This window comes from Aphelocoma coerulescens, chromosome 2 (genome assembly GCF_041296385.1).
Source record: "Aphelocoma coerulescens isolate FSJ_1873_10779 chromosome 2, UR_Acoe_1.0, whole genome shotgun sequence".
Classification (NCBI taxonomy): domain Eukaryota; kingdom Metazoa; phylum Chordata; class Aves; order Passeriformes; family Corvidae; genus Aphelocoma; species Aphelocoma coerulescens.
The window spans coordinates 160418052-160430533 of NC_091015.1; the positions used below are offsets into that span (position 1 = coordinate 160418052).

A 12482-nucleotide genomic window follows, 5' to 3' on the forward strand; every position below is an offset into this window, starting at 1 on the left:
AAATGAGGAAAATAACCCGGTTTACATTACTTACAGAAAAAGGGTTTATTTTTTTTTCTTCTTCTTCTGAATTTATTTATCCAGTAATGCTCATTCCCCAACTGTTTTGTTTTATGCAGTTTTGCTATTTTTTTTTTCTGACAGACAGGAAGAGGCACAAAGCATTGTTTTCACTCTTATTGAGTCTCTATAGGAATGCAGCCTTTGCATTACGCTTCACTCTGTACCCCAAAATATCTGTCTGCAAATATTTGAAGCTTAAGATCAGCAATGAAGAAATATGGATTGAAAGCCTGTCTATGAAGCCCATTTTCTCATTAGTTGTAAAAAGTGCAGAAGCCTCAGGACCATCCTCATCTCAGTGTCTGAGATGGAGGAACCAAGATACCGGCCTGTTAAATAACTTGAGTAAAGGCACTGAAGAATACTGCATTGTGGCTATGAATATAGAAGTCAAAGGGATTTATTAAGGTTTTCCCTTTGCTTTTATAATCAAGATGTGATCTGAAAAATTCATATCCGTAATGTTGTATAGGAAAATATAAAAAAAAAACCAAACCCAAAGAAAACAAGATAACCCACCAGAAAACCCAACAAGCCCAAGTAGATTTCCTATTTCACACCAGAGTAGCTCCAAATAGGTACTTATGTGGGAGCTGTTGTGTAACTGCTGTTGAAACCAGGAAACACTGATCAAATCCCCAAAGCTGTGCAAAAATTGGTAATTTGCTAATTTCAGGAGAATATTCTTTCTCTTTGATGGGCTGTACTAGCAGTCCTCAGTCTGAAGGGACAGGAAAGCACTAGGGAGTTTGATAAGCTGATCAGTCCATAGCACAGCTCCATGGTTGCCCTGGCCAGTTATATTTGGATTGTTTAGGACCTTCTTGCTTTCTTCAAATCACAAGGATGTGACATGCATGTCCCTTAATGGCATTCACCAAACTGATGAACAGTGTCTCTGGAATTACTAAAATATCATGGGTTAGGGGATGTCTGCATGTGGGAATAGGCAGAGGCAGAGACTTTTCCTGATCCTTCTCACCACCCTCTGCCTTAGGCTGCCTCTGACGATCTTTGTGCCTTTACAAGAAGTAAGGTTATATCCTAAGATGCACGTGGGAATGGGCCAGGTCTCAGACTCAGCAGGAGAGACTGGTCACACTAAAGGAGAGGTTGGACTTGCTTGATAGAACGTGATGTGCTGGAAACGCAGCAAATCACAGACATAGTTTGTACCGTGCTTGTAGAGGAACAGATGAGTTTGCAGAGGAGGGAGGTAAATAGAATTCTCCATTTGTGTGTCATTTCTGCCTGCTGCTGGTGGCTGTCTGCTCTTGTGTAATGATGAGAGCTGGTTTACCCTTTCAGTGCATTTAGCTAATACCATGTTTTAAATAGGATAATTGATAAGGTAGTGTTTACATCTAAATGGAAGAAAGTGCTTAAATGAATTAAGTGGGGCTTTGTATGTCATCTCAGTATTCATATCCTGTTATTCAAGTCACTAACCTGACACAGGCACTCTGTGAGTCACTTATGAGAGGAACATTGCCCCTGCAGGGCTGCCTCTGGATGTGAGCAAAGACAGGTTTGCAAAGGGTGATATACAAAAAAGAAGTCTTCCTTCTTCAAAATGTTATTTTTGATATAAGAAAGAAAACCCTTGCCTTCCCCCCATTCTTATATGGAAATTACAGTCTAGTAGACAATTATGGAGGGAAAAGCGTTTGTATCTCAGTCTCCCTTTCCATTGCTGGACTGATCTGCCAATTCCCAGTTACACGCCCTGTGCTGGTGTTTTCCAGGTGTCTGCCAAATGTCTTAGCTGTGACAGAGACTCCCTAAGCTGGTCCCAAAGTTTTCTACTTCTTTAGGCTCCTGAAGCCAGACTTCAGGAAACCCTGGACAAATGACATTAATGTCATCACACAGAGCCCTGCAGCCCTGGTGTCTTGTAAGCACTTGTCACTATGCAGAATTGGATGTCTAAGGAAAAACAGTGCAGGATACTGGAAAAAAGCCCTGCAAAAAAGAAGCAAATAGGCTCCAAATTAAAAACAACTTCTGAAAATATTTTAAATCCAGTGTGTTAAAGAATAATCTCCTATAATTACTAGAAAAGTGAGTCAGTGGTCGCTTAGTTGCATTTTGCTTATTTTTGCAGGGAGAAAAACCAGGACTTAAACAGTATCTTTAATGTTTAACTGAAACTGAAGACACCCTCAAACAGAAATAAGGTGCTGTTGTCTGTCCATGAAGTGGTTAGCTTTATGCACAAACTGCCAAGGAGAAGGCTGCGGTGTCCATTTCTCCATGTCTCTGAGCCCAGCTTAAATACTTCATGCAAGATCAGGCTTTAGTCAAACATAAGCCATGCTTTAAGTGATAGGAAGCACTTGAGCTCAGCAGTCAGGAAATGGAAGAGCCCTGGCTGTCCCAGAGGTCAAACCAGATGGTCTGACAGATACTTCTGGCTGGGAACTGTGTGCATCTGAGCCTGGAGAGTGGCTATTTTTAACAAATAAAATATTGCTGTACAGCTGGTTCTTTTGGGAAAGTAGAATTCTCAGGACAGTTTGCATTAGATGTCTTTTGATCTCATTTTTGGGTGGTGTTATTGTAATTGCTGTTTGCGTTGCCTATGGCATGGTTCAGAGCAGACAGAAAGCCTGCTGTGGTGGCAGCCTTCAGAGAAACTACATTCACTTGCAGGGAGTGTGTGTGTTGAGGAGACAATGTGGCTCAAGCAAGAATTTAGTTTTCAAGTTAGTTTGGAAAAAAAAAAAAGTCATGATAAGAGGAGAGGAAGCTGGGTTTGGGTTTTCAGAGTGTGGGTGATAAAACCTAGTTCCAGTGAAGTTTCTAATCATTTGATATGTTCTGAATAATTTTTGAAAAATTTTGCAGAAGTGAGCTTCCAAACTAAATGAGGAATCAAAAGACATTCAGCACTGCAGCTTTTATGGCAATTGTCTTTTCCAGATATGTTGTGAGACAAAGGTACAGAGTACAGTGATAGTACTGTGGTGGGTTCACTCTGGCTGGACACCAGGTGCCCACTAAACCTGTTCTGTCACTGCCCTCCTCAGCTGGCAGGGGAGGGAAAATATAATGAAATTCTCATGGGTCAAGATAAGTACAGGGGGAGATCACCCACTGGTTACCATCATAGACAAAACAGGGAAGTTAGTTTAATTTAATTTAATTTAATTTAATTTGTTTAATTTATTACCAGTTAAACAGAGGAGAATAATGAGAAGTAAAGCATGATTATGACTCTCTGTAATTTTCCACTCTCACTCTTCCTCCCAACACTACAATTACTTCATTTAGGCTCCCTCACTACCAAAACTTGGTCACACAAACCAAGCACAGGTCCATATATTCTTCTTTATCATCTCATCAGAATAGCAGCAAGAGCTTGTGGAAGAAGAATTGGGACAGTCAGGGATAGCATCAATGAAAATCTGTTGAGCTATGATGTCCCAAAAGAGAAGTCTGCAAGAGGCACCAGCCCCAGTTCAGCTGGTCACAGCCTGGTATCAAAGTGAGAATTCACCTTCACATAAAACTGACTCATCAACTTCTCACCATTGTCAGCTGCTACATTTCCTAGTGCCTGAATTTCTACTGTATAGCTGAACCTCTAATACTGAAAAGAGAAATTAAGAAATGTTAACGATGCTCCTGCTCCCTGAACTAAATAGTACTGAAGGCTTTGCCTCCCATTTTCAATGCCATCCTTTGTTGCAGCAGGTGCCATTGCTCAACACTGTAAAGTTCCTCCTATTCCTACAAATTTCGGAGGGCAGTGTAACAATGCTGTTGTGGATTGTGTAACACAGCTGCAACTGCTTCTTCTTAGCAGCTCAGTACTGAACACTTTTGACTGGGTTGTTGTGAAAAATGTCATCAGAACTTCCTCTGTTGACAGTGGGTCCATCTGTGAGGACAGCTAAAACAAGAAGTGTGTGTGGCTTCAGTTCCCTGTAAATCCCTTCTAAATGATGCTGAGATAGGAAATTCCCAGTGATGAAAAGGTGGCTAATGACTACAATTTTATTGTGAAGGTCATTTTTTTAGAGGTTTGCTTTCAAAAAAAAAAAACTCTGCAGGAATATCTGAAGATTTCACTTGTTAGTTTTAAAAGTGAATTTTTCAGCTCTTGTGTTCATAGGTACAGGAGAATTCCTGGTGAATTAAAAAACAGAGGACTAGCAAAAAGAACACAGTATTTGTTATTCTTGAGCTGATCTCATGATTTTTGGTTTTCTGATTCATGATTCTGTCATGTTGATGGTAATATGGGAATCATGTAATGGAAATAAACAGGCCCTCCACTATTTCTGCTTCTGCCTAAATAGTCCTATTTTTAAAAACACTCAAGTCCTCTATTACTGGTTGCTGGGACTAATCCCACAAATAAATTATATTTTTATAGGAAAATAAGGAAATGCTGAGTGTAGCTCTGTTATTCTCCGTGTCCTGAGCCAGCCTCTAATGTGGATTCAGTGTTTAGGGAAGATTTCTGTTTAATGTGAAAACTGCAGGCTCAAAAAAGAAAGAAAATTATTTCTGGGCAATGCCAGCTTCTGTTCTCACTTATTTGTTCCTGAGGGGGGTTTTTGGCAATGATGAAGAAACAACCCTGAATTTTGATGTGAATTTGAAAAGCACAGAACTGGTACAGTTTTGCTTGCATAACTTCTTCCCTAAGAGGAGCCATGTTTTTAAAGCCTGAAACATATTTTGGAAGCACCTGGGAAGGAAGCATAATGGTGTTGTTTTCAAATACTGCTTGACTGATGCCTTGTGTTTCTCTATCACCTGCTTCCAGTCCTAGTAAAAATTAAACATGATTAAAAGTTGTAGACACCACATGTCTTTCAAACCCCAAAGATTTGGTCTCTTTCAAACCCCAAATGCCAGACTTGCTTCCTGAGTATGAGTGTTACCAAAAAAAGCAAACTGAGGAAGTGGCTCTTAACATGGAAAATGGAAGAAAAAGTACAGAATAAAGAGCACATAAACCCGTTGTAACCACTCACAGAAAGAAGAGAAAATATCCACAGCCAGCGTAAGGTTCCTTCAAGCTCTACTCCCCTCAGAAATGTATTTGCAGAAGTTTGGGGTTTTTCTTTTACTTGTCGAGCTTCGACCATATCTACTACCAGCCCACATGCATCCCATGCTGTGACATGAAGATTTGCCTGCCCAGGCTTTTACTTCTGCCCCCGTGGTAGAGAACTTGTGGGACACTTCTATCCAGAACCTTTTGTAGTCTCTTACTAAGTACATGACCTTGGGGCAATCTTTCAGGTTGTAGATATCTGAGACAGGGAAACTTTGCACAGCTTTTAAAATCTCTGGGAGGAGATGTATTCAAAATCAAGCACACACCAGGATGTTCTGCTTGGTCCCAGTAAATTTTTGGATTCCATGTATCATCTGATTTCAGTATTCTTTCCCTACCAAACCTGGCCTTTTAATAGGGCAACTTCAGAATTTCCACAGAAACTTACACTTTCAAAATTTGTGAAACTTCTGGTGTTGTGGAAACTGAAGTCCTTTAATTTTTTATGATTTTATTTTGTTTTGTTTTAAATGAATGCCATTTGGAGCTACTGGACACTTGATAAAGCATGCTGGTCACGTTCAGATCTTATGTAGAAGAATATGTTTGCCAGATTAGTGGGTAAATATTGTGCAATCCTGGATTTAAATTTTCTGCTATATTGAGGGGGCTCATAATTCCTTACTCCAAATGAAATGCAAGGAAACTACTCTTCTGAGAGAAGCTGACATGTTGTGTTATCCATTTTCCAGTCTCACTCATCATAGCTCTGACAAACCTGCTCTTCCAAAGGCCAGGTTAAAATACATGGTTCTCCTTCCGTGTGCTGGGGACCCACCCACAGACAAGATACTCTCATCAAAGATATTTTTCTTTCTCTCTCATGACCAGCTGAGTCAGTGCACCTAGTCAGCAGCTGGCAAATATCGTGCCTTACAAACACAAAATAGGCCACTGCAAATCCCATGAGAGGATAAAGCCCATTGCTCACTCGAGTTCTCATCTAAACTGAGTGCAGAAGTGAGCAATAAGACCAAGTGGTGTTTATTTCTTCTTCTTTAGTTCTTCCATCCTCTTAAAACTCAAGATGGCTCTTCTAGTAGCCTACATTAAAGAAATAGGCTTTTTCTTTGCTTATCTGCAACCATCTGCATCTCAATCATTAAGCTAATAACAGCGCTTATTTTCCAGATCCGTTAAAAAATAAGAGAAACCTTTTAGGAAGGTAGCACTGGAAATTCGACATGCAGTGAACTAAAAAGACTGTCTCTATGCCCAAACAATAACCTCTTTCTCACTATTTTTGGAAACCAATTTCTCCAGTTGTGAGAAATGGTATCCTATTAGTATCAATGGCTCTGCTTGTTTGAAATATTAAAAATGTCCTGGGTGCTGGCCAGGACTGCACAGAGTTCCACGGGCTCAGAGGTTTGAGACAATTTCAATTTAAGGATTTGCTGTTGTTTTCAGTTTCTTTTTAACTTGCTTTTGCAGACTTGTAGTTATGCTTTGAGCAAATTCAGTAAGAAGTTAATCAGTTCAATAGATCAGGGTCTTTCATGTCATGCATCTAGGGTGTGGGGTTTTTAGAGGACAGAAGCTAATCTTAGCAGCTGTTATAGTACACTGATGCAAATGTTTGGAAATTAGTCATTTGAACCATGTCAGAGCTATTCCAGCCTTTCTGTTCTAGGTCAGATCTTATCAGATTTAAGCTAATTTATCTGCATTTTCAACAGGTAGTTTTCTTGTTTACTCAAAAATGTTGTGCCATCCTTTCTTGTTAAGAACATTTTCTATGTTGGCATAGCTGTAGGAAAAATGTGAAGAGTCTGGGGTAGAGACTGGACTGTAGCCTGTGCTCTGCTTTTGATCTTCATGCCCTGGTTAATCTTCTGCAGTTTCTTTTAATCTTTTGTTCCTCCTTCCTCCATTCATAGCACTTCCAAACTCTCACTGCTCCTTGTGTTAGCTATCTTCAGTTTCTAGCCAAAAGTAATTTACGCTCAATGTGAATACCTAATGCTTGTTTGTCCTTGAACCAGCATTGTCCCAAGGTAGAAATAGCTCTTCTTTATGGACATCATGCCTGCTCTCTGTCCTTGTTTATCAGAGCTATGATAAAACTCTACTTAGTCTCCTCTTATAAGATGGGCTCTCCATTCCCTCATGTGTCTCACAGCACCTTCTTTATATCTGCTTCTGTCTCAGTGTTTCTCCTTCCAGCAAAGTTTTCAGAAAGATTTTTGATTTGGTTAGGGACATAATGTAGACACATCTCAGAGCTTTTCCAAAATAACCATGGCAAAGCTGGAAACAGCCAAACCAACCCTTCACACCTTTGCTTTGATCTTTAGAATTTGCTTATTTTGATTTAAAAGCCAGTGTTTTACCTTCTGCAGCTGGACAGATTTTGCTTCTCATCCTTTTTTACCAGGGGACCAGGTGTTCTGACAACCTATGTTGACTGATACTGTGCGGTTTTTTTTCTAGGGAGGCTCAGCTTTTTCTCCATCATCCATAATTACTACAAGGAGAGCACAGACCCAAGCAGCAGCCCTGGCTGAAGATGTGGGATGCCCTTCATCCACAAGTGAGGAAATTGTAGCCTGCCTTCGCCAGTTGCCTGCTCGTGTCCTCAATGATGCACAGACTAAGGTACAACATAGCAAAACATATGCCATTGGCAGGAGATCAGAAAGTTTCCATTCACACAAAGCTGTGAGAAAGCTTAAAAAAATAATTTACTCTGAATCCTTGTGAAAGAGGAACTGGACTATTTTTGGTGGAGGGAAGTTGTTGTCCATGACATCCATCTCTGAGCTATGAATACTCACAGTTTGATTCTCCTTTAGACTAAATTCCTTTTACACTTGTTTTATCATGTCTTCTAAAATAAATCTAAATATAGTTTTTTGTGTTCTTTCAGTTGCCTCTTGTCTGCCCCTGGGTGTTACCCTAGAGGAGAGACAAATGTCTGTAGCTTTAATAACAGAATTTAAGCTGAAAACTAAGCAGGGTGGGATGTCAGTATTCTGTATCTGAAGTGGGAGGCTTGTGAAAGCTGCAGTATAAATAATTCTAGAGATGGATCCTTTACTCACAAATTAAAACACCCACTGGCAATAAATTTTCTGATGAGGACCAGCATGGAGTCAATCCCTCATTTAAAATAACATTTTTATAAGACCATCATTTCTCTTGGCCTCTTCAGCTCATTTTACCCACTGAGATTGTCATCAAAATCATTGTTTCCTGCCAATGATGAGTTTGCATTTATAGTACTTGGTAACTTGTTCACTTGAAGGGTATCAGATCAGTTGAATTAAGCATAAATAAAATAGTATTGAAAGGGTAAGCTAAATTAACTGCACAATTCTTGCTTTTTTTTTTTTTTTTTGCCAACATAGCTGCTGGCTATAAGTGGCCCATTCCAGTACTGGGGTCCAGTGATGGATGGAATTTACCTCCAGGAATCTTTGGCTAAGGCCCTGCAGCGCCCTCGGCTTCAGAAAATAGATCTGCTCATTGGAAGTGCTCAGCAAGATGGGCTCATCAGCAGAGCCAAGGCAATTAAGGTGGGAAGACACTCCCTGTTAATGAACTGATGGTATCACTGTGATTACGGTGATGACAATAATCATATGCAGCCTGGAGAGATGCTTTTTGAGTCTACAAGTTGTGAACTATGTTCCATGGAAATATGCAAATACATTGTCCTTTTCCAGTCATAGTCAGGATGATTAATGGCATAATAATATTTGTTGATTAACATTTCTGTGGCATATATGAAAAGGTAAGAGATCAGAAGTGATTTAGCATTTATGTTTTACTGTCTTTAAAATCCTATTTATATTTCAATCTCAGTAGTATCTCACAAAGAAGAAAGCAACTTGATTATGAGTTTCTTCACTACACAGCAGGATTAAGTCAGCATTTTGGGGTTTTTTTAGCAACCTCTTTCCTCTGTTGCCTCCTAGAAGTACATTTTCTTGTAAAGATGATTCTAAATATGGACTAACTGTAACAAAGAACAGCACTGGCCTGATGTGTGGTTTAAGGTTTCCAGACATAAACTGGTGAAACTAAAAAGAATTGCATCCATGCTGTACTGTCTGTTGCTATCTTGCAATAACTGTGGATTTCATCTCTTAGAAAGCAGTGAAAGGTCAGTCCCAGCTTCTCTCTGCTGGTAGTAATAGCACGTAGACCAATTCAATTCAGAATTAATGGCCCACTTAAATTAAGTTCATATTACTTGTTTATTCTCTATCAGAACTTTCCTGCTCTTATTTCATGTATTTTTCTCTTTTGGAATCAATTGGAAGGAAGAGAAAGTCATAGGAGAAAGGCACAGAAGATATAGTGTGATGCTGGAGGCCTGCAGATAATGATCCAAACCCTGTGAGAGGGGAATAAACCTCAGTGACCTCATTACAAGTCCTGTGATGAAGACTAGGAAGTGAAATTATTTCCTTTACCACTGTTTCTGCATATTACAATTGTCTGCAAAATTGAGATGAAATTCCATGATGTATTAAAAATTCTGCAACAAATCATGGTGGTGGTGAAAGGCACAAGTGCTAAATCCCAGCACTGTCAGATTGAAATGAAAAGATAAAACACTTGCAACTGAGAGTGCTGCAGAAAATTGTTGCCTGCCCAAAAAAAAATCTGAAATATCTTTTTTTATTTAAAGGCTTGCAGAAAATAAGATTGGAAGGGAACTCAGTATGCTGGTGCAACTCAACTGTAAGAAAGGGTCATATCTACTGATGATATTTTTTAATGCACATTTTCCTTTATTTCTCTTCTCCTGTGGCTTCAGGTTTTTAGGACTTGAGGGAATATGAATGCTTTGACCACTCTGCATTCCTGTCTGGGTTGTTTTCTTAAAGACCTACTGTAAGATTAAAGTTTCCTGATTTCTCCCTTGTTAACATGGTTAGGGCATTAATTGCTGGGAAACGGTAATGCTCCTTCCATCACTGAGCTATTTAAGAATGTGCATTCTCCAGGCCCTCAGCAGTGTTTCCAGGTGCTGGCCACGACCATGTATGGTTCAGTCTGATGATGAAGTCCTGAATAAGCCACAGATGTATTTAGCTGCAGGGACAGAAACTAGTGCAGATGGTGTTTGTTACCTGGAAGTCTGTGCCCTATTTCCTCTGTCACAAGTGTCATTAGAGATCTTTAACTTGTGCTAAATGTCCTCTCCCCACAATAGACTTCAAAGAAGGATTTGAGACAACCCACACCATATCCCACCCATCTACATTATTAATTTTAAGGGTTCCTTTGAGGTAAATCTGACTTGCACCTCTCTAGGAATACTCAAATCTGGTTTTACTGGTACACTAAGGAGTGTGGAAAGGCTTAGCTGTTGGACAGAGCACTGAACTGAACCTGGGGAACCAAGGCATCAGTAGTTTGCCGTTGACTACAACCAAAGTATTTATCTGTTCTAAAAAGAGGGAACCAAACCTCCCTGGGGTGAAAATCCCCCTATGGTTGTGTTCCTGCTCTGCAGAGAGAACTATGCATGTATTTCAGTAGACAAACACAGCTAAAAGGTGCTCTGGCAAGTGTATGGATTTGGCAAAGTCCTCAATTTCCATCTTCTTTAGGATGACTGATTTCAGTGTAGACAGTGCAAAGAGTGAGGGGTAAAAGCATTTACCCCTCTGACTTGCTTCAGTGGTTTCTGGGAGTAACTGTGCTGGGAAATTCAGTCAGGAAATTCAGTCAAGGACTTGCTCTACTAATCCTAATCCCTGTTAATACACTTTTAGCCATTTGGATGTAAGCAAGCTTGAGACATGATGCAAATCTTATCATCTTAGACTGGAGCTGCTTTCAAATTTTAGAAACTCTTTGCACTCTTCAGAGGGAAGTGAAAGTGAAACCTCCAGACCAGAAAGTGGAAAATCCAGCTGGCACCATGGTGTTCTGTGGGGTCCTACTGGCATTTGGTTGTGCTGGGTGTCTCTGTACTCCCACCGCAACGCTGTGCTTGTCCTTATTAAGGTCTTTGCTATTAAAAATGAAACAGAAAGACAGAAGGCACCATTTATGTGCTAGCAAAACATTTATGTTCAATTTGCTTACAGTTAAAGGCTGAGGTCTCTCAGTGATGTTTGCAGCAGAGGATATGCCGATGAAATGTCCATTTTATGGCATTCACTGAAATGCTTATTCATGTGAACTGAGACAGATTCATCACTTCCTGGAGCACTTCCTACTCATCCCCAGTGCAGCCATCAGATGGTTGAAACTAAGTGAGAAACAAAGCAGAGTTTGTTAAGGGAATGGCAAGTGGTAGTATAATGCATTATTACGTGACATATGGAGTGGTTAAGCCTGAACCCATTTACTGCAATTCCCATGGCAGATCTTCAGGGAATATTAGCTTTGAGCAGTCATAGATTAGGGCAGCTGAGCAGAAACTTCAAAAAACGTTGATTTCAATTCCCAACTGGACAAAATTTTATCCCTGTCCTTTATGTGATGCTCAGGTGGGAGGACCTAATGGCATTAAATTTATGGATTCACTCATGCTGCTTTATGTCTGTGTTTATCTGTATATGCATGTAGGTCAGTATAGCCCAGGCTGTATCCTCCATATGTTAAATGCCTGCTATGGAATCTCCACTTTGCAAGGATTTAGTTGAAAGACTGAGGTTGTACTTCATGTGTTTTCTTTCTTTTTCTTTCCCTCCTTAGTACAATCTAGTGGGGTGCAGAACCCAAATCCAGGACATAGGGGAGTGTGTAGATAGAAATCTAGTTTATTTTCCTCATGTAAGCAAACAGATCTGTGCAGGACAGAATTTCCATCCTGCACTATATTACAGTCAATTTGTTTATGGAAAAAGGTATTCAGCAACATACAACAGGTGGCAGATATGTGTATATTTATTGTAATGACCAGGGGAGAAGTGTTCTCCTAAATGCCATCAGTGAGGAGAATGGGCTGAAATCAACTATTTGCTCCACATTGAAACTAGTTGGAATTCCTGGAAGACTCTGCTAGTGGCTGGCAGATCTTTCATCATCTTTTGTGACAGTGTTTGTCAAAAGCCATTTAAGGCCTGAGATCTGTACATACACAGTTGGTTAGTTAGTGTTATCACTATTTCAGTTTGCTGGAAAAGTACATTTTGTCCCTTAGAAGATGTAAATATTTGGTCTACCTACTGCTACAATCTCTTTTTAAGTAAAACACTGGGCCAGATTCACTCATATGCTCTATAAGCTATCCTGTAGCAACAAGAACAGTAAACATTATTTAACTCAATATTTAGTCAATGTTTATGATGTTTTTGAATCATCAGAAGAGTAGAAAGGGGTGCACCTGCTGCCTTTAATTATTTTCTTACATACTTTCTTAGAAAACCCCATTGTA

The 12482-nt window shown here is 39.8% G+C and overlaps 1 protein-coding gene across 1 annotated transcript in view; it reads left to right on the forward strand.

The window, feature by feature from the left end:
• Positions 1-12482, forward strand: part of TG (thyroglobulin) — a 149068-nt gene that overhangs the window by 109583 nt on the left and 27003 nt on the right. The window contains exons 42-43 of the mRNA XM_069005512.1: positions 7571-7735; positions 8488-8655. Coding sequence (XP_068861613.1) covers positions 7571-7735; positions 8488-8655 — 333 coding nt within the window. The remainder of the gene's footprint in view (positions 1-7570; positions 7736-8487; positions 8656-12482) is intronic.